Raw genomic sequence first — 24,217 nt, 5'->3', positions numbered from 1 at the left:
ATGACATTTTAAACATTTTAGTTGACTAAGGATTAAGTCTATACTAATAATACATAAAAACAACAAAATGCTAAATTACACATGACTGTGGTGAATATGATGGCACAACAGAGGGACTGTCATCATTTTTGTAAATGTTTACATAAATCTTTTACACAAATTTCACACAAAAGCTTCTGAAAAGATTTATTGCACTTTGCTTTAGATTATCATTGTTTCATAAACAATTGGTTTTCATGTAAGATTAAAAATCGATTTTTGATTTACATAAAAATAAGAAGTAATGAATGCATAATAAAAAAGTTATGTGACCTTAATATAACAAAAAGGGGAAAAAAGCTAGTTTTATTCAAAATCAGCTCTGCAACACAAAGTGCCAACAGACGAATTTGTCTGTCATGTGTGAGTTCATACTATAGTATAGAGATGAGGAAGAGAGCAAAGTTACAGATACAGTTCTGTAGTCTGTGTGTTTGCAGGATGATGTTTAATATTGAGTGACAGAGGGAAGGGAACATCCAGTACCAGCTGCATACTTAAACACTCGTGGATTTGCTTGACTCTTTCTCAAACGCACATTCACACAGCTGCATCTAATCTGTAAATGTTTAAATAGTGACCTTCAGCATAAGATGAAAGATCCCTTGGTATTCCTGGTACAAAAATGTCATATATATGTACAGTATGTGTGCACGAGTTTGTTGTGTCACTCTGAAACCCTGAAAGTGTGTGTTTGCACTGCAATGGTAATCGGCTGGTCTCCCTCTGACACTTGTCTCCCTCCCTCTGTTCTTCAGCCATCACTGCTGGAAAGAGAGATAGAGAGAGAGAGCACACGGCAACGCGACCAGAATACAAAGCAGGCCGAGATGATGTGGAAGGTGTGTGGGGCAGAGGGGTTTATGGGTAGGGCTGAGGTGATGCACTCATGACACCTCACTAACAATCCTCAAACCTTCTTTCATTAGAAAATCATTGTGTTTCTGTTTTCTATCCCAACAATATGTAACATCCAGTGAATTGCACTTTTAGATGTTACATTTTTGTTACACCTGATTTTATAATTCACTTTAGGCATTCTATTAACTATAAATAACTTTGCAACTACATATCAACTAACTCTCATTAGACTGCTTGGGTTAGTAGAATAAGTTGACCTACTTGCAAATTTAGTTATAATCAGTAGAATGTCTTTTGGGGACAATCCAAATGAAGTGTTAGCAGATATTAAGCAGACAGTCTACTAATACTCTATGACTAGTTGACATGGTAGTTGAAAAGTTAGTTATAGGCTCATTCTGTGTCAACTCAAACAGAGGTTTCTGGCTAAAAAGTTTGATTTTGAGAAATGCTTCTTTTTGAGTTAAAGCCATGCAAATGTCATAAAAAAATATTTATATACATATAATTGTCCATTTGCTTATAATGCAACAGGCTGCTTACCAATCTTACCAATTCTTACCAATCACTGTGTAAAAATAACATGATGCCACCATTCCAAAGTCATTTTTACCCCCTTTAATTTGGCTTCAAAATTATAAAAAAAATGTATTGTATGTTGACCCCTGTATAAAATAGAGGATTATACATCCATGACATTTAATATTTTGGCTTTCTTCATTTATGTTTATTTATGTTTGTCTTTCTTAAGAAAAGTATTAACAAAATCTAAAATTTGAGCCAGGGAAGTTTCTGAACTTTAGTTGTTTTAACACAATATGAGCTTATAGTTACTGTAGTAGAATGTCTAAAGTGGACTATTAAAACAAAGTGTTAACTATATATTTTTTAAAAGCTTGTTGAACTCCTTAAGATATTCTTGTGTATATGTTCAATTTTTCATGTCTGCCACCCATTCTGTCTTCTCATGGTCTTCTGTAATTGTGACATGCTCAATCATTTAAATGAAGTGTGTGTGTCTGAGACACTGTTTGTTTGTGAGGTCATTTTGTTGTCTGTAATTAGCCAGTCTTTTAACTCAGTAATAAGAACACCAGGGTTTTGTTTACAAGCAAAGCTGCAGGGGTGCAGTGCAGTGACTGACTGAAAAAAAATATATGATGCACATTTTAGTGGATTAATGTTACATGTAAATTTGGAGCAAGTGGTAGTGAGCTAATGTTTGGCTTTAGCGTCTGATGCATTACAGTAATGTGCCGTTAAATGGCTTATGCTCTCTGTGGATTTGTGATGTGAGGATGAAGAGAGGTGGAAACAAAAAAGGAAAAGCTGGCAGCCTGGTGAGGAGTGAAATGATGGATAGGGAATGAGTAGCTTTCATGCCTTTGAGTGAGTTAAACTGCCTGATGTTTGACCTTCATCAAGATCAAAATCACACTGAGTGCAACTCGGATTGATTCACACACAAATCAATTAAATTAAGCTACATCAGATGGCTTTTAAATGTTGTTATTGCATTGTCCATCCATTTTCTTCTCCGATTTCATTGTATTTCCTTCTTTGTGCGTATTTGTGAGGATGCAAGGAGTAAAACCCAATTAGGACTAGACTAGTTTTCCCAGCAGAAGTCAGGTAAAGTCATGTTTCAGAAATGTACTTTGTGTATATTTTAGTCCTGTTCGCATCAAACACGTCTGTGTTTTCCTTGGACAACCTTGGAAGAATATAAAATACAGAAAATATTACATGTTTTGGGGTGACTCTGAGAATTTTAATCCTGTTCAGATGGGATTAAATGTTTTACTGTCTGGTATTTCTCCATTATTGATTTAATGGAATAATTGCATCTCATCGGATGTAAAAGGAATAAGTAGTGTTGTAGTCAATACCAGCTCACTTAAGACCAGCTCATTTATATGCAAGTCAAACCTAAGATCAGGGTAGGTTGAGTCTGAAGATGCAATCCTGTTGCCCATAAGCATGCTGTGAAGTAGACTTCACAGGGTATTTTGTCATTAAGTGAGATTCCAATCCGAAAGGAACATACATGTTCAGTGCGAAGGGCACTGACACACGGAATGAGGGAACACAATACATTTCTTAGCAGAAAGCTGAGAGGGAAATTTACCCACCAGTCAATATGCATCACTTTTTACAATTTGAATAAAATAAAGGCACAAAATGAGTTAATACCTCAATGTTTCTGTTTAATTAGTCCCAGGTGTGGTTTGTACGCAGATGTTTGTGTGTATAAAGTGCACAGGATGTGACAGTTATAATGCAGCTATAATGATTATGGTTAAATAAGATAAAATACATAGCTGTTAGAACCAAATTGTGTTTGTTTTCATATTAAACACCAAAACAACATTTGTAACTCAGTTTAGCTCATTCAAATGACAATTTATGTCTTGTATGATGCTCATCCTGACAACAGAAGCTCCCAATATCTGAGACCCTATCTGGTCTAAAGCTGTGCATAAAATCACAGGTGTCCTTGGCCTATATTAATAATTGTAACTCCGATGTCATTTAGAAAACAAATTTCACTTGTTCATGCATGCACAGATGTGTAACCATAAATAATAACAGCCTCATTTGGCCAGGCAGATGCCGTTGTCATGGAGAAATTTGAAAGAAACCTCCTTCACTTTTATTCCAGCTTTTATGTGTTCTTCTTTTCATCTTCCATCACCACATCTTTTGTGAGGCAGAAGATGTTTTAGAAAGCACCCGTGGTAGATAGCAGATGACACAAACCATCTGTCGCCCCCTGCTGTGTGGACTGGATGTGATGTCATCACAGTTGGACAGGTATCAAAGTGGTGTCTTTTCTACTGGCTGGCATCTGCCTGGGCAAGATGCTCTGGGTGTGTTTCAGTGAACTTTCTAGAACTTTGCATAGAGTTGCCTTCCTCTTTTTTTTTTTGACCATTCTGGCCATCAATAACTGTTCATAGCTCTTGTCACTCAGAAATCCACTTAGATGAAAAAAATTATTTCACTCTCTTTCACTCTTTCATTCACACACGCACACACACACACACACACACACACACACACACACACACACACACACACACACACACACACACACACTCAGGCTGTAAATCTCTCTTGTGCACTCAGCTGCATTTCTCTTTAACATTCGTTGTTCCTGTCACATCTCAGTTATGGAATCTTCAAATAGTCATGAACTTCTGGAATTATTGATGCAGGACATGAGTGTTTCCCTTGGGAGGGCTTCTGTGTTTTATGGGTTTAATTTATACAGCCTATTTTTCCAGTTGGTTTGAAAAGCCAGAAAGTGTGAAAGTACGTGTGTTAGACTGAGTACTGCATGTGTGTGTTTGTCCACTGAGAAACAACATAAACATCACTGCACTGAACCTAAAAATCATCTGAATGCTAACGTAAATGTCACTGCACTAAACCTAAACATATTCTGAACACTAACATAAACATCACTGCACTGAACCTAAACATATTCTGAACACTAACGTAAACATCACTGCACTGAACCTAAACATATTCTGAACACTAACGTAAACATCACTGCACTGAACCTAAACATATTCTGAACACTAACGTAAACATCACTGCACTGAACCTAAACATATTCTGAACACTAACGTAAACATCACTGCACTGAACCTAAACATCCTCTGAACACTAACGTAAACATCACTGCACTGAACCTAAACATATTCTGAACACTAACGTAAACATCACTGCACTGAACCTAAACATATTCTGAACACAAACGTAAACATCACTGAACTGAACCTAAACATCCTCTGAACACAAACGTAAACATCACTGCACTGAACCTAAACATATTCTGAACACTAACGTAAACATCACTGCACTGAACCTAAACATATTCTGAACACTAACGTAAACATCACTGCACTGAACCTAAACATATTCTGAACACTAACGTAAACGTCACTGCACTGAACCTAAACATATTCTGAACACTAATATAAATGTCACTGAACTGAACCTAAACATATTCTGAACACTAATGTAAACATCACTGCACTAAACCTAAACATCCTCTGAACACAAACGTAAACGTCACTGAACTGAACCTAAACATATTCTGAACACTAATGTAAACGTCACTGAACTGAACCTAAACATATTCTGAACACTAACGTAAACATCACTGAACTAAACCTAAACATACTCTGAACACAAACGTAAACATCACTGCACTGAACCTAAACATACTCTGAACACAAACGTAAACATCACTGAACTGAACCTAAACATCCTCTGAACACAAACGTAAACATCACTGCACTGAACCTAAACATATTCTGAACACTAACGTAAACATCACTGCACTGAACCTAAACATATTCTGAACACTAACGTAAACATCACTGCACTGAACCTAAACATATTCTGAACACTAACGTAAACATCACTGCACTGAACCTAAACATATTCTGAACACTAACGTAAACATCACTGCACTGAACCTAAACATATTCTGAACACTAACGTAAACATCACTGAACTGAACCTAAACATATTCTGAACACTAACGTAAACATCACTGCACTGAACCTAAACATATTCTGAACACTAACGTAAACATCACTGAACTGAACCTAAACATATTCTGAACACTAACGTAAACATCACTGAACTAAACCTAAACATACTCTGAACACAAACGTAAACATCACTGAACTGAACCTAAACATATTCTGAACACTAATATAAACGTCACTGAACTGAACCTAAACATATTCTGAACACTAATGTAAACATCACTGAACTAAACCTAAACATACTCTGAACACAAACGTAAACATCACTGAACTGAACCTAAACATCCTCTGAACACAAACGTAAACATCACTGCACTGAACCTAAACATATTGTGAACGCTAACGTAAACATCATTGAACTGAACCTAAACATATTCTGAACACTAACGTAAACATCACTGAACTGAACCTAAACATACTCTGAACACTAACGTAAACATCACTGAACTATACCTAAAAATAGTCTGAACACTAATATAAAATGAACTGCACTGTACCTAAACAGTCTGAATACTAATGTAAATGTCATGTCTCTTAAATTGAACACTGTTTGAACACCAACCTAAACATCAATGCACTGCAACCTGTCACTGTGCTGCACTTAATAACTATCTGAGTACTAGCCTAACATCACCGCAGTAAGCTCAAACTTAAACACCTAACATTTCAATAATATTCAGCCCATTTTTACTGTCAAAGAACTTTGCTCAGAATCATTTGGAACCACTTGGATAATTTTGAAAATAACACAGTAGTAATACCAAACAATGGCATTATGCTATTTGGGTTTAATGCTCTGTGAATAATGCAAGATCTAATTGAGGCAGTAGTATTCACAGTGCCCAGTGTGTGTGTGCGTAACTGATATGGAGAATGAGAACGAATTCCTCGAAACAAACAAGGACACCAATACCACTGTACCTATTTGTGTCTGAAATTTCCTCTCCTCCCCACTCATCCTACTCCTCCTGTCCTGCATGATCTGACTTTTACATGCACTGCATATTAAACAGTATTGATTTAGCTCTCCTCTTCTTCTTCCTTTCTGCTTCTCTCTGTTTGACACATGAATTGCTGTGATATTACAATCTCTCTTTCCTCTCTCCCTCTGGATTACTCCTTCCATCTTTTGTTCAGTGTGCATAAAGGCTATTGACAGCCAATGTCCACCCACTTTTCAACATGGAGCCCTGAGCCACAGATCCTGCTGTTGACTACATGGCTGTGAGCTATGCTCCGTCAACTCGACCTTCAGCATACACGGTGCTCTAGTGAACAAGGCCTGCCATTTCTATGCTGTGAATGTGTTTTGTAAAGTTATCATTGCTTTACATGTTTTACACCTGTGAAGCTGCTGAAAGTGTTTAAAGGTGTGTAATTGTCTGTGCCACTAGCATCACCAAACAGATGTGCAAATATACAGTAATGAAATGTTTTCTTGACTTGTCAATAGTTTTTAGTGAGTTTTCTCTGCAGTTTTAGCTTTGATATAAGGTACAGACAAACCAAAAATTATTCAGAGGCCAGATATAATGTTTAATATATTTATAGTGGGTAAAGGACACTATAGTTCATTTCTGTAAGTGAGGATAGAAAATTAAACTGTGACATATTATGCCCAAAAATTCTATACAGTGGACTACCAGTAAAACTGATAAAAATTTGGTACCAAACATTATTCAGACACTTTGACCTGACTATGTTTTGCTTAAGTGTTATCTGACATTATCAAGATGAATTTGTTCTGACACAGTTCTTGTCATATTTTATTACCATTTTCTATCATCTAACACTCATGTAAAGTTTAACTCATGTTAAAATTAGTATTAGCAAATCCCAAAATAAATATTTATTTTACATACTGTACTATATAAATTAAATGCTAAATACACTATGTAACATTTAAAATATTTTTCATTTATTTAGAATAAATCATATAGAATTTTACTGTTTGCCATTTATTGATTATTTGCTTTAATTATTGGCTTTTTTATTATTGGAAATTTAATATCAGTACATCCTTGTAATTTAAACAATGGAAAAAAAATCACCTTTAAGATGACATGAAATTGATATTGACCCAGTTTACCTTCATAATAGATGTATAGGGCGTTCATCAGTGCGTGTTACTGTGAAGTTAAAACTGTATAACTTTTTTGTACAATTTTGAACATACTATGTACTGTACGTATGAATATAATACATTTCCATGCCTCTAAAAATGGTGAACAAAAATACTAACTCATAACTTCATAGCCTAATGGGCTGCCTAATATGTTCACGATCTAATGAAGTCCCAGTGGATAAAATGAAGTCCTTGCAAACATTACTTTCCAATAAAAATTTGGTTTCCTTTAGATTCATATCACATTAAGTATATGCTTCTAATGTCATTATGTTGCCATATAAGTTTACATCTACATTAATGCATGTTCATAAACACATTAATGGATTTGATAAATGGACAAATTCTGATGCATCATTTCAAGACACTGACGACTGCAGGCACATTCATGCTTTCATTTAGCTATAATCAGCATGTTATTCCTCTTTTCTCCGCACACACACACACACGCTTCACACCACAGTCTCATAATCACTTTAATCGGAGGCAGCAGAAAGGAGGTAATTTGGCAGAGCGCAGAAGAGAAGAGAAAAAAGATAAATAGAGCAGGATTGAGATGTGTTTACTGAGCGACTGATGACTGGCTTTTTTCTGCTGTTTTTTGTAGATGTGTTTTCAGTATTGTCTGTGGGGTTGACAAGAGGTTAATTCTATCATTTAATAGCAAAGATCAACCTTTAGCACACTTTTACTGCAGGTTGGTTTATATGCTAAGATTTTCTTTTTTTGTTGTTGCATGTACTATCCTTAAAATGTGTATCTTCATAGGGTAATTGGTTTTAAATATAAATACAGATACATAATTTAAAATATGATGTATTTAGCATCATTTTGTTATTTTATTTTCAATTATCATCCTTTCATCCCCATCTAGAAAAAAATTAAGGGGTTTTATCTTAAGTGCTTCTGTGCCCTCTGGTGCATGTCTCTGTTCAGAATAGTGATGCTGTACAGTACAGATGTAAGTGCTTAAAGTGTGTAAGTGTGTGTGTGTGTGTGTGTGTGTGTGTGTGTGTACCATTATGTAAAGCATTTCCTTTGTGTGGTCACATATGTATACACACACAAGGGGGGGATGGTGCATTATATGTGTATTTGAACAGTAGTGAACTGTAGCATCTCATCACATCCTACACTTTTTTGGGCTGATAGTAATGCTGCAGTAAGACTACCTGCTGTTTTGACCAGGGTGTTTCTGGAACAGGTCCAAGTGCTTTCAGAAGTGTCTGGAGGTTTTACTTCTTGGTTTGTGCTGGAATGTGAAATACTGTTTTAAACCACATAGAGGAACTTTAATGCAGGAAGCAGCTTTATTCCCTCTGTCTGCTGTGCAGATTAGATTGTGTTGTGTTTGGATTGTGAGACAAAGAATTGAAAGGCTTTTGTATTTTTCTTATTTGTTTGCACACATAATTAGCAGGCATGGGATAAATGTTGTGCTCTATGGCATTTTATTGTGTGTGTGGTGCAGCTTCCATATTTGATGCAAACATTGATGCTCTGAGCTGGAAATTTAGAAGAGATTATGAATGTAATTATGGGATACATATAACAATATATATATACAGTGCTGCTTGAAAGTTTAGAATTGAGAATTGCCTTTTAGAATTGTCTAAAAATCATCATATTTTCAAGTCCTAAAAGTTGACAGAGAACCCAATCAAACAAATGAGATCAAAATATATACTTATTTATTTATTTATTCAGGGAAATGATTCAATATGATTAAACATGGTGGTGGTACAGTAGGATCATGGTTTGGGCCCGTTTTGCTGCATCTGGTCCAGGATGGCTTGCCATCATAGATGGAACAATGAATTCTGAATTATACCTGCAAATTCTGAAGGAAAATGTCAGGACATCTGCCAGAGAACTGAATCTCAAGACAAAGAGGGTCATGCAGCAAGACAATGACCACAATCGCACACGTTATTCTACCAAAGAATGGTTAAAGAAGAGCAAAGTTATTGTTTTGGAATGACTGAGTCAAACTCCGGACCTTTATCCAACTGGAATTTTGCAGAAGGACCCGAAGCAAGCAGTTCATAGGAGGAAACCCACCAACAGTTGTTTTGATGAAGTGGTTCTGTACAGAAGAATGGGCTAAAATTCCCACAAGCCATTGTGCAGAACTGATCAGTCACACCAGATGCTTAAAGCAAAGATACACATACTTTTGCCACTCACAAATATTTAACACCGGACAATTTTTCTCAATAAATAAATGACAAAGAATATATTTGGTCTCCTTTGTTTGATTGGATTCTCTTTGGCTACTTTCAGGATTTGTTTGAAAATCTAATTATGTTTTGGGTCTTATTTATGCAGAAATATAGAAAATTCTAAATGGTTCACAAATTTTCAAGCAGCATTGTATATATGTATATATATATATATATATATATATATATATATATATATATATATATATATATATATATATATATATATATATATATATATATATATATATATATATATATAGACAACAAATGGCCAATTATGGAGACAAACCTTGTCTGTTGACATGAGTGACATTCCCACAGTCTGTCTTATCAATGACGTGATCTGAGAGAAGCGCTGATGCCCGTGAGCTATGTGGCCTGCTTAATATCTCGATCTCTCTATGGTTCATAATCTTGCAGTGTGAAATGTGTTTTGACTGGAAATGGCATCGGCAATGACATACTGCCAATGAAAAAGCATGATACAGGGCAAAGGGAAGTTCAGTGGGAGGAGTCATAAAATACCTGCAACAGAACATCTTCTTCATCTTCATCTTCATATTCTTTTTTGTTTATTAAAATCTTTTTCACTGCAAATCAGTGTACAGACAACTTGGATTGCAAGCTTTTTGCTGGCTACCGGTTTTTACAGGAATAAATCCATTCTTGCTTGCGAATGCATGTCTCTTAACATTATTTCTGGTATCAGTTCTGACGTGTTTGTTTGTAAAGCAACAAAGACCAGACGGAGTTGTCTGCAATTGGTCCTATTGAGAAGTTGTGTAATGTGTGAAATCCAAGTTGTCTGTACACTGATTTGCAGTGAAAAAGATTTTAATAAACAAAAAAGAATATGAAGATGAAGATGAAGAAGATGTTCTGTTGCAGGTATTTTATGACTCCTCCCACTGAACTTCCCTTTGCCCTGTATCATGCTTTTTCATTGGCAGTATGTCATTGCCGATGCCATTTCCAGTCAAAACACATTTCACACTGCAAGATTATGAACCATAGAGAGATCGAGATATTAAGCAGGCCACATAGCTCACGGGCATCAGCGCTTCTCTCAGATCACGTCATTGATAAGACAGACTGTGGGAATGTCACTCATGTCAACAGACAAGGTTTGTCTCCATAATTGGCCATTTGTTGTCTATATATATATATATATATATATATATATATATATATATATATATATATATATATATATATATATATATATATATATATATATACATATATACAATGCTGCTTGAAAATTTGTGAACCATTTAGAATTTTCTATATTTCTGCATAAATAAGACCCAAAACATAATTAGATTTTCAAACAAATCCTGAAAGTAGCCAAAGAGAATCCAATCAAACAAAGGAGACCAAATATATTCTTTGTCATTTATTTATTGAGAAAAATTGTCCGGTGTTAAATATTTGTGAGTGGCAAAAGTATGTGTATCTTTGCTTTAAGCATCTGGTGTGACTGATCAGTTCTGCACAATGGCTTGTGGGAATTTTAGCCCATTCTTCTGTACAAAACCACTTCATCAAAACAACTGTTGGTGGGTTTCCACCAACTTTGGTTGGTGGGGACCCCCTGTCTCCTTTCTGTTGTGTAGTGTGCACATAACAGCAACTAGATACCTACAGTAGGTACCCCAGACAGTCATGCAGTGTGAGAAGAACAGCAATCCCACAACTTAAAAAATCATGCAGTGTGAACCCGGCATAAGGTGCTTTATTTTAAGAATGAGTAGTCAAGAGGAAATTAAATCTGTGCAGCTGTGAGGAATGATGGAATGAATGTGACAGTGAGGAGAGATGGAGTAGTTTTCTCACTATAGGTGCTCCGGCTGAAGTCTTTTGATGCCGACACTTTCTTCTTTCATATTATGCTCTGTGGTCTTTGACAGCACAGGCCAATTAATGCAGCACATCAGAAGAGAATGCCAGAGCCAAACTACCATGGGAAACCATGAAGCAATCCACTATTCATATTGAGTCAGATCATTCGGAGAGCCGCAGTCTTTGCATATGTAAAAGTGGTTTCTGTAGGTCTATTTACAATGAGATTTATATTATGTAGCCATGGGTCACGCACAGTAAGCTTTAAAATTCATGCACCCTGTAAACTAATGTTTTTCTGAACTGTACTGTGAACTTTTCCCATTGTGCAAGGTGTTGTGAAGTAGGCAATTTACTTGACAGCCACTGCGGCATATTGTTAATGCATTCATTACACGTTAAAAATAACCAAGCGTTGTTGTAGGCCCTGATCCCATGATTAAAAGTGGTGAACTGAATAGTGTTATATTCCTCTCATGTGCTCTGTGTTCTATCGAGTTTGTCAGGGATGAGTCACATGCAGCAATCAGTGACAGGAAACTTTCGGACAGCATTAGTGAGCACAGGAAGGCTTAGCTAATGTTCCTCCACCTAAATTCTCTTCCCAGGGACTTTTGTGTTTTGTATGAATGGAGGGAAGCTGATAAGGATTGTCATGAGTTAATCTGGTGTGGATTTAATGTAATTTTTGAAAGTTGCTCAAATTTGCTGAAGCTAAGTGATTCAGTGTATGGTAATGTGGTATGTTATGTTAAATTAAATAGATTTTAGGGGCTAGGGTTAGTAGAGTAGCAGTACCACAAAAAAAAGGGGGGGGGGGGGGAGTATTATACAATACGGTTCAAAAGTTGGAGTCAGTGATTTTTTTTTCTAAAGAAAAAAATTTAATTGATCAAAAGTGGCAGTCATGATATTCTTAAAAAAATATTGTAGGAGTAATTATGCTGTAAATACAGCTTTGCACCACAGGAATAAATTACATTATAAAATATATTTAAATAGAAAACATGTATTTAAAATTGTAATAATATTTCTCAATATCTCAGTTTTTATGGATTCAGTTTTTAATCAAAGAAATAGAGCCTTTCTTTAACAAAACGTTCAAAAAATCTTACCAACCCCAAACTTTTGAATGTTAGGGTATATAATATTGTGTTTTATTATAGTATAACACAATAAAAGTGATTTAACAGTGATGTGACAGCCTCTGCAAACTATTGTTTTTTTATATATAACAGTGTTCACAGACACCTGCATCATTATTTAAATACAATTTTATTTATGCATCAATTGTATTATTTATAAAATGTTACACTTTACAATAAGGTTCATTAGTTAACATTAGTTAACTAGTACATTTGTTAACATGAACTAATAATGAACAATACTTCTGCAGCATTTATTATTCTTAGTTAATGTTCATTTCAGCATTTACTAATGCATTGTTAAAATCACAAGTTGTCTTTGTTAACATGAGTTAATGCACTGTGAACTAACATGAATGAACAAAGAACGACTGTATTTTCATTAACTAATGTTAACAAAGATTAACAAATAGTGTAATAAATGTATTGTTCAATGTTCGTTCATGTTAGTTAATACATTAACTCATGTTAACAAATGACACCTTTTCGTAAAGTGTTACCAAAATGTTTTATTGTAATGATTGTGGTTTAATCTATTGTATTTCAGCATCTAAATCTAATTGTGCTTTCAAATAAAGGCATAACACAAAAGTTGCTATGATCTGTTGCTTTAGTCTGTCAGTCTAACAGTCTCTTGTATAGTGGGTGGTACTTGGCCAGACTAATTTGGATCAGATCTTCTGTCATTTAGTGAACGTTTTGGCGAGGCGAGACTGTGCAGCACATAAGACTTTATTTGCACACTCGGTCTGATATTTATTCTGTCGTTCTCTAACTCCCTCTTTGTGATTATTGTGTGTATATTGCGTTAAGGTTGGTTATTGCTTTGGTTGTTGATTGTTTATCTTACAGATTTCAGACAGCAAACCTGCTCTATTTTATCACATTAAAATCAAGCTATGAATTGCTTCAGATGAAAGGTTTTAAGGTCGAAAAAGATTGATCAACTTTCCACAAACTCTTTTCAGCATAATGAGTCATGAAGTATGCAACAGCGCTAAACTGTTCGGCATCTATCTATAGCCGTGCATGCGCTGTTCTTTGTAAATGACAAGTGGGGAAATTTAACAAGCACTCAAAAATCAAAAGACCCCATCCATCTTTTCTTCTCAGTTGTGTTTTTTTCTCTTCCTCTTTTCCGCTCCTCTGCCATACTCCGGCTGAGTGACAGATTGAAAAGATGCAGAGATTACTTATTCTTTGTCCCCAAAGTGAACAAAAAAAAACAAAGCAAAGGAGGGGAGAGAAAATGAAAGCAGTGATGTCTAGTTTAGGCGAGGAGAGAGAGGGGAGGAGGCAGGAGAAGGCAGAAGTATGTGTGATAGAGATAAGCACAATAGAGACAGAAAGGGTGCTGGGGTCTTTCTCAATATAAAGATACCACCTACTAAAAAGAAAGGGAGAGAAGTAGAAACAATGAGCGGAAGAGAACAATTCTCCACTTTATTTGAACAAATCCCAGCCTTAAATCACTTCCACTGCTTTGATCAAACACTGATTGTTTTCTTTTACATTGGACACAAAAACATCTTTTGATATTGAATTGACCTGGACATTTCTGAGAGTTTTGTAGACAGACCAGAGAGTCCAATCCATTTTTAAAACCTTGTAGGGTGCATATCTTACTTTTTTGGACGTTCACTTTTTGTCCTCTCAGGTCTCTAAAAGAGTCATAATGTAGTTCAACATGGTCATTTTCCAACTTCTCTCTCATTTAGGCAGGTTGTGTTTGCTACTATACCTAAAAAGGGATAGTTCACCTTAAATTGAAAGTTTTGTCGTCATTTACTGACTCTCATGTCGTTTCAAACCTGTGTTCTGTTTCTTTCTTCTGTGGAACACAAAAGCAGAGCACAAATTGAAAGACAGCATTGGACCCCCTTGACTTAGATTTATTTTTTCTCTCTGACATTTCAGGCTTGGAACATCATCAAGGTTAAGTAAATGATGACAGAATTTTCTTTTTTGGGGTGAACTTTCTATTTAAATCTATATGTAAATGATCTCAGTTGTGATTGGCTAATTTCCTTTTTTCTTGCATTACATTGTGACAGGTGTGAAAAAAAAACATACTAATATGTACTGCACAACTTTTTAGTCAGACTGAAATTCACTTTGGGAACAAAGATGGTTAAATTACACATTTTGTGTATTTTAATTTTCACAAATGATAGGCTGTTTTTATTCAAAAGCGCAATCTGATTTACATGATATGCCTCTCTTTAAAAATGAAAATGCATTGAGGAAAGAGAACAAACGATGCTATGAGTTGAAGGGCAAGTGACGGGCGGCTCTTGAGAAAGATTGCGCTTTTCCTGTCCCACTGAGAGTGCTATCATTCGATCTTTACATCATGACTCTCCCATCTGAATCTCCATTAGGTTTTTTTATTCATTCCTCTCTCTAACAGATTTACAATTTCACTTGATCCTTGTGCATGGCCCAAGATAGAATGGTTGGCATTGTGATATTTGCATTGTGTATTCAAAATGCCTCTAACATTTGTCTACCTCTACATGGAGCTGTTCTTTAAGATCTTTGTTTGTGCAGATCTTAAGTGTTGTTTAAAGAGCTGCTATTTGCATTGAGAGGTGCACTGGTGCTGTCCATGGTGCTGATAAACTGGGCCAACCTGGAGCTGTCCTGACAATAATGCTGACTCCTCTGTTACCATAAATGCTTGTGTTTACTGCATATTATGCTTTGTTGCTATCTAAAATGGTACAGTTTGTGTTGGTCGCAGTGATATTGTTCTGAGAGCAAGTGATTAATGTAAGCCTTACAGTATCTTGGTGTGAATGAGCTGCATTGCTTCTGTTTGATGTTGTGCAGCCATGCGCAGCACGTCTCGCTGCTGCCTCATGCCCTTCATCTCTTAGACATTTACATTTTTACATCAACATTGAAGATTAAGTGTGTTGAAAGAGGTCAGTCTTGGTCTCTGCTGACTGAGGCTTTCTGATGAATGACTGTTGAGGCAAATATCCATTTTAAAGTGTTCCTTCACTGCAATATATATATATTAGTTTTTAATTACAATTTAATATATCTGATTAATAATTAATATCATCACTATTAAATATCAATACATTAATTATGTATTAATTTAATAGTTATTTATATATTATATTGATAATTTATTTATATTATGCTGTGATAGGCTATGATTTCTCTTATAAATTTCACTGTTTTCTTCAGCTTAATTTCTTCACTTATTCATTATGAATGAGTTTTTAAAAGTATAAATATATATTCTCTCAAGTAATGTGAGGTCAATAAAAATTATAATTATTCATAAGTAATAAAAAATCATATTTAATTAAATTACTTAAACATAATAAAGTTTTGTTTTTTCACTAAGGATAGGATTAGTCTGTAGTTATTATAAATAGCTATAGAAGGTTAACACCAATAGAAGTCTAATATATGTCTTGATTTATCTAAAAGAGTGTGTGTGTGTGTGTGTGTGTGTGTGTGTGTGTGTGCGCGCACGGCTGCATGCATGTATCGTGCATGTTTACCACAGTGAGGCGCTGTGTGTTTCTGCAGAACTCCTCCTACTCCTCTTCCTTTTCAAACACTCTTTCTCTCTTCTTCTTCTTTCCTCTATCCGATGAGGATCTCTCATCTCTTCTGCTTCATGGTCAGCCGGTCTAATCAAATCACCATGACCACGCTACCTTCCCCACTTCCCCTCTCTTTCTCTGCTCTTCATACTCTCTGTCTCTCTTTCACTCCATCCAGCTTCTTCTTCCTTTCTCCCTCCCTTGTTCTAAATCTGGGTCATCCTCTAGCATGACGGACAGTCTCCCATTATCACCCTCTCCACTTCTCCCCTAAAGCAAGAGAAGGAATTAAGAGAGGCAAAGCAGGTGAGAGAGGGGTAAGGGATGAGAGAAGGTCACAGAGTTCCCTGTTTGTCTGAATGCATGCTCTGATTGGCTGCTCGTCCTGCTGGTGTCACATTCTGCCCTCTTCACATGTTCATGCAACGACAGTGTCCTCACATGAGTATAACACTCTAATGCACGCTCACTCACACACACACACAAATACAGAGAGACTCATGAGTGCTGCTGGACACCGCTGGAATAATGACTTTACACTGGATTGCTTCAGTCTGTCCTCTTCCAAAGCGGACTAACCATCGTCCTTATCGGTTCAAATGAGTAAGTGACAGCGCAGTCTTCTTCAAAGATGCCTGTTTCTTACATGCTCTTCTGTATGTGTGTGTGCTTGGAGAGGCATTCTGTTTCATCAAAATTGATAAGCATGTGGTCAAGCTCTTAGATATGCTTTTGCATATAAGCTTGTATATGTAGTTATGCTTTTTTAACATAATTTTTTATTTCAATCAGTCGTTCATCTGAGAGTGTTGTTCAATCACTCATGTTCATTCCTTTCATCGTACTATATATATATATATATATATATAAATATATATATATATATATATATATATATATATATATATATATATTATAGTTTATAGTTTATATTATTATTGTTGTTGTTGTTATTATTATTATTCAACTCAATAAATAATAACTGCCTGAACTATACTGGAATATTTTTTGTTGTTGCTAAGAAACCAAAGTAACTTTTAAATTAACACAGTATATTTGGCAATATGCAAGTCATGTTATAATTAAGAAATGATAGCTAATAATTTTGTTGCAGTACAATGTTTAGGTGTTTTTGTTGTGGCTGCTGATTGGACTCTATGAACAAGCCCTGGTTTTTGTGCTTTTGGTCCTGTGGTAATTCAGCTCAACTATTTTGAGCTTTATGTGTGTCAAGTGCAGCTCTGTGAGGAATTTCTACTGTTAGTGCCACCATTATTTATTTTCAAAGCTGGGGCGTGAAAAATTATGATTTCTTGACACATTGTTCTGTGGCTCGAGTCTGTAGGCGTCAGATCAGAGAGGTTTCCTCTTGTGATCACCAGATGGTCGTGTATTTCAGCTAACACATGGACACATCCAGTGCATATGTGGCTTTGTACACAAACACTTACACACAGATTCTTATACATCAAGCTGACATTTCCAACCTCTCTATATGAAAAAAAAGTGATCCTCCATATCCTTCACAACTGAAAAAATCTAAAACTAAATAGTTTGAACAGTGGAAATATGATTTTTTTCCCACAAAGGGTTAAGCATATTGTGCTCTATTTCTCTCTGTAAATATATATAGACTATACATCCATTGCCAGTTTGAAATACCTCCAGTCTTTGTCATCGTGCCGTCTGAATGTGTATGTGAATGTGTGCGCTTGTGAGTCTGTGTGTTTTGAAGTGTGACTGATAAATGACATGACAGATTTCCATGTGTGACATTCTTTTTTTGTGGTGAATTTGGTATTATCAGCATTCAGAGACACTTTGTGCTTGTTTGAGTCTGTGTCCGTGTGCAGCTCGCCATAAATGTTTCATTTTAATACAACCAAAATCTAGAAAAGACATACAGTACATACAGAATACATTCGGCCTGTCAGTATCAGCCAAGAAACATACCCACAACGCACTGCTGTCATGCAGACACACTCACCAAATGTGTCATTTAAAGTTTGCTGGTATAATTTGTAATTGTTGTATGTGATGATAATTTGTCTGGCAACTGTAGATAATTACATTTTTGTGTTGTGTTTTTTCCGAAATGCAATTCCCATTTACACTGGCATGAAATGCAGAGCTACTGGCTGAAAAAAAACTTTTACCCTTAATAGTTTCATGGCTGTTTATCTATGTTGTGTTAGACAGTCTAGGGCTAGAACTTAAACATGTGCTTACAGATATGCACACATTATATTTATATATCAGTTAGAGTATGTTGACATGTTAGATATTGCACCCACGCACTCAGCTTTTACTTTTATTAACCTGCTGTTTATTTTAGTCTCTGCCACTACCGTGTTTTCTAACTTATCACTCCTTATTTGCTGATTTCTGAAACACTCAACTGTTGTCCACAGCAAAGCCTTGCCATGTGTAGCCCTTAAATTATTCAGCACTGTTTTGGATCTAGACGTCTGGGCTGACTGGGAGTCTTCGTGGTCTCACAGTGTTGTCTGGTGAGGTGTGAGTGTGTGGATCTCTGAGTTTGTTATCAGTCCCCAAGAGCTTGCCAAGGATGGAAAACAGCCAATAAAGTGCCTCAGATTTTAGATACACCTTCCATGTCCCCATCTCTTTCTCTCACTAAGAAACAATCTTTTTTGTTACCAAAAAAAAAAAAAAAAAAAGTTTACATGTTTAACTATGGGCTCTTTCAATAATAAACGTTGTAATTTTCTGAGATAACATTATAAATAATAAACAAGATAACAATACGAATTATGCAAGGTTTTTGTTTAAATGTTGTCATATTTATTATTTACTTATATTTTTAACAAATATATTTATTTATTAATAGTTTTAATATAGATTAGTCTGGTTCCGGAAGAATAAAATGAATTTGAAATGTGGCCAAAATAAACTAAGCCAGTTTTTACATTTGTTTTTGCTATTTATGTTGTATAGAGGGAACAGATAGCAAAGTGGGAGAGAGATGGGTGACTAGAACTTGTGTTACCCGAAGTGCAGCCACACTATATGCTGGAGACAATATCTGTTCGTTTTAGTTCCTAAGCTGAAGAAATTCTCAATCTAACTTTCTCCCCAGTTTTGCCAGATTTCCAGGAGACAATATACCAATACAATATACCAACACCTACTCTCTCAAAGTTCAGTGCTGTGTGTTTTTGAGTGGTGATTAAAAGGCTGTTAGATTGGACTCACACTGTTTCAGCCCTGCACTAATTAAAGAATCATCTGTTAATTCTACTGAAAGACTGCAAAGAACACACTGGCAGGATGCACATAAATTACAGAAATTAACTCTTGCCACCTCCAGGGTGTTCCACTTGATGTATATCACTTGATTAATATTCAAACCAAAAATTATTTTTGGCTGAAACTCTGAGATTCTGTATCTAACGACACTTAGAAACTCTCTGTGTGAATGTTAGTTCCCTAAAGCAGCATTCTCTTGTGGAACTGAGGGAAAAAATTATTCTCAACAAAGCTGGCTTGCCTTCACAACACAAACGCACAAACATTTACTTAGCTCTCTTTATGGGGACATTGGATAGACTTCTATTGTTTTAATAGATAGTTACAAACCTAAACCCTTTTTTTGGAACAAATTTTTCCCCAAAACATGGTTAAGTAGGTACACACACACACACACACACACACACACATTGCACACACACACACACACACGACTCTCTTCAGGTAAACAATTGAAAATCATTGCTCTTGTTGCATTGAACCCAACTAAAAATAAACACTTACCTCAATCATTAGTTGCTCAAAGCACAGCTTTTGGAAAAGAGCAGATCTGTTTCTCTTTCTTTTGTCTCTAATACAGAGACATACACTTTTTTGTTTTCTTTTTATTTTTGTGTATATTTTTCTATGCTTTTAAGGTGTGTTTTAATTTTTATTTATGTATTTTAATTGTGTTTTGTAGCTATATTTTGTACTTTATATGTTGCATATAACATATATTTGTATTTTTTTTTCATAAGTCTTTTATGCTCACCAAGGCTGTTTTTTTTTAAATCAAAATACAGTAAAAGTGTAATATTGTTAAATATTATTACAGTTTATTTAACAATCGGTTTATCATTTGAATTTATTTTAAAATGTAATTTATTTGTGTAATTAGAAAAGCTAATTGAACAGCTATTACCCCATTACCCTGTTTTTAAATAAATTGAGGTACACATAAGAGACAAATAATCATAATTTAAGTTTATGTATTATTATTATATTATCAGGGAAAAGATAATTCATGAACACTCACATTTAAACTTGATCTCACTAAAAGTGAGCAGATGTTGAACTACATTACAGGAGGAAGCTGTCTGAAAAGCTCCTGAATCCTGACTAATTACCTGACCAGCAATTAAAACATGGTTCCTTAGTGCAAAGGTCCTGACACTGGCCAATTAAAACACAGCACTGGGGGGTCTAAACCTCAGGACACGAGCTGTCTGTGCACTCATGCTTAAAAGAGCAGTTCTTGGCCCAAAAATGTAATTTAGCCACCTATAAGATTCCCTTAATACATGCCAGACTCTTATGGCAGGCCAAGAGTAGATTAAAAATAAATAAATAAAATCATTAACCAATTTACTGAAACCTCTTTAGCTGCAAATAGATGTTGATCACTAACGACCTGATTTTTATTCAATGATTCTCTAATTCCAAAACCTTTCATTAATAATTCAAATTGGTGAGAAGTCAACTGTGGGCTTAAAAGGAGAACATTTATGGTATTCAAGGTCATGATGCTGAAGAGTTACAGGAAGTATAAGTCACTCATAGCTGTATGTTTGGGCCATTTAGCTAAAGCTGTTTTCAGACTTTAAAAAAATTTTTTTCGTTTTGGGTTTAGCTTGTATAAGTATGTTTGGTTACCTCTGTGCTGAGCAATGTTTCCAGCAGAATAAAGTGAGTTCATTGGGTGATGGGAAGAGAAATTATTGCTTTAAGCAGAGGAGGAAAAAAATCTGCCACTGTTGGTGACTTCCAAATGCTGCTGCAGCCTCCTACGCTCTAGACGTTCATCAATAAAGATGCCCTGTGTGCAGACCTAGCAGAAGGTTTGCTTCTATAAAAGAAGATCTGAAAAAGATTGTTTTGGTGATGGAACAGTGAGTAAGCAGACAGGTAAAACAAGGAAACCGTCTGTCTGAAGCTGGTTAATTATGGACGTCAGTTCTTCAGTTCAGTTGAATTGCAGTTTGAAGAAAAGGGAAACTGAGAGAAACATTTGTTCTTTGATCAGCTTTTGCTATGTTGTGCTGGAAGATCAGAGCGTATAAGCCTGTACTTGTCTTCTGTTAATAGCGGCTCAATGCTGTAGGTATCAAGGGAATTGTCTGATTCAAAACTCCTAAATGTGTGCTCTGAGTTTCACAAAGATTTACATAGGATCGTGACCACAAAGCCTAGATATCCACTTTAGAGGGATAATTCACCCAGAAATGAAAATTCTGTCATTATTTACTCACGTTTGTTGTTTTTAAACCTGTGCGCATGTTTGATATTTGACAAGAAAGTGTCCTTAAAGAGCCACACAGATGGGAAATCAAAAATGACCTGTATTACAGTGTATGATGTAGCTGTCCATCAGTGTAAACAATGTTAAGTTATACTCTGACCTGCCCCCCCCACCCCCCACACAGACGCTCTGGTTGGTGTGATAGCATCATGTCGAGGAGACAGTGTGTTTTTAATTGTAAAGGCCAGTTTGTTTTATTTTCACTGCCAAAGAATGAAGATCAGAAGAACCAATGGCTAAAATTCATTTTTACCACAATACCAGAGCAGTACAACAAATCCCTTTTTTTGTGTTCACAACATTTCACTGATGACTGCTTTTCTAATCTCGGTGAGTACAAGGCTGGATTTTCAAAGCGTTTGGCCATAAAAGAGGATTCATTACCAACTTTATGTAGACCAACAAGCATCTCCGAATCACAACGCGAAGTATGATTATGAAGTTATGTGTTTGTTTTCTCCCGAGCGTCTTATCAGTATGTGTGCTGTCTGCAGCCTTGTCTGTGCTGATTTTCATTTACAAGCACGTCATTAAAATGAAGTGTAACAAGTGCTGCTAACAGATATTCTGTGATAAAGTAACGTTAATCCATATGAAAACAACGCAATGTCCGTTTTTCACGTCTCCCTTCATTATATCTAATGTTACAATGCCCCCACGCTGAACGTGCTATTCAGATTCAAACTGAAGCGCGCGGCTTGAATACGCACACACAGAAGAAAAAGCAGCGAGACTGTTCAAGTCTGCTTCACGATGAGAGGAATAAGACATAATTCATCCCAAAAAGATGCTAACGCATAGAGCATCACAGTCCCGCCCACAGCCCGAGAGAGCTCTAGTGCTGGAAGTAAATTTCCCATTCATTTCTCCCATTTACTTTCGGAGAAATCCGTATCTAAAGAGTTTTAGAGCATGTGTGAGGATAACCAGCTATGACTGAACTCATAAGCATATAACATATCATTTCGAGTGAAAAATTAAGAGAAAATCCAAAAAAAGTCAAAGGTACAAGACTGTGTACATTTTCATTTCGAGCTCAGGAACTACTCATCCCATAAACCACTGCGCCCCATTGAATTCGACTGAAGCCACAAACGCGAACGAGGCAACGAGCCTTTTGAGCGACTTCCAAATCTGATGGCGGCCGCCCGCGCGAACTTTTTCATCCAGTGAATTTTATTTTATATAGTGAATGTAGTGAATTTACAATCGTGTAAATAAATAGTGTTTTATATAGGTATTGTGTATTGATTTTTATATTTATCATCGTGTATTTTATATATTGTGTGCGTGTGTGAAAGTGGTTAACAATAACGTCAGCAACATGGTGCAGTGCTTTGTACCTGACTGCAATCACCGCTCAGTTGTCAACACATGTCGTTGCCATTACACAAACGTTCAGTAAATGCACAAAAAGCTATGCCTAGGCTAAATATCGTTTCGACGGTGGCATTATACAATACTTGATCATACCATGAAGGCTACAGTAGCCTAGCTAAGTTACCAACCTACCTTCAAAACTCTCATGGCAGCCATGGAGATCATGATTGCACTGATAAGTCTACCGTGCAAAAACGCAACACAGGTTTTTGTTTTATTTTATTTTTTTTATTAATGGTCTTCACGGACCTTCGGGGGGTTTAACCAGACGGTTACACGAGCTCCACCTACTGTCTATGGCTCCACCAATCAGATGCAACACTGTGGGATTGTTCAGGATTGTGGGTAATGAAGTACTTAGCCAAGACATCGCGAATAAAAGGCATTTATATCAAAACAAGGTTAGTGCCCCTTTTACGTTTATATGAGCATATACTATCGCTTAGTACAGCCGTGGCTGTTTTTAAGTCTACCATGTATGGTTACGTTTTTATGGCTTATTTCCCAAATGTCAATGCAGAAATTGAATTGAATTTTTACTTCCGGCACCAGCTGTGGGCGGGACTGTGATGCTCTATTGTTTACCATGAAGTTGTGTGCAGTACAACCAATCAAAACTATGTCAGTTGACCAATCAGAACACAGTATGCTACCGAAAGGTGGGGTTTAAGGAAACTGAATCTTTTGAACAGCTTGGCGCGAACCGTTTGGGGATCTCTGAGAATTGAGGTAATTTTAAAATGATATATTTGGCAAAATGACAATGTTTTTTAACCTTGGATGGATTTAAACCTATTGTACATGACTTATAAACAGTGATAGGAAGCTTAGAATTTTCATCTTACTGGCTCTTTAATGGCAGATCCTTCCACAGCGAGTGGAGTAACATGCAATAAACCAATCAGAGTCTCATCTTCC

The 24,217-nt window shown here is 36.0% G+C and overlaps 1 protein-coding gene across 10 annotated transcripts in view; it reads left to right on the top strand.

The window, feature by feature from the left end:
- The window catches only part of srcin1a (SRC kinase signaling inhibitor 1a), a 100,352-nt gene that overhangs the window by 10,359 nt on the left and 65,776 nt on the right, over positions 1 to 24,217 (top strand). For 9 of the 10 annotated variants that reach the window (XM_026208020.1, XM_026207990.1, XM_026207981.1 and 6 more), the window contains exon 2: positions 798 to 881. In XM_026208020.1, coding sequence (XP_026063805.1) covers positions 798 to 881 — 84 coding nt within the window. Of the gene's footprint in view, positions 1 to 797; positions 882 to 16,682; positions 16,972 to 24,217 lie in introns of those variants that run through there. The other variant, XM_026208028.1, reaches the window with a different exon arrangement.

Source organism: Carassius auratus, chromosome 3, assembly GCF_003368295.1.
Source record: "Carassius auratus strain Wakin chromosome 3, ASM336829v1, whole genome shotgun sequence".
Classification (NCBI taxonomy): domain Eukaryota; kingdom Metazoa; phylum Chordata; class Actinopteri; order Cypriniformes; family Cyprinidae; genus Carassius; species Carassius auratus.
Note: the sequence above shows the minus strand (reverse complement) of the source record. Positions and strands in the feature narration are given on the sequence as shown.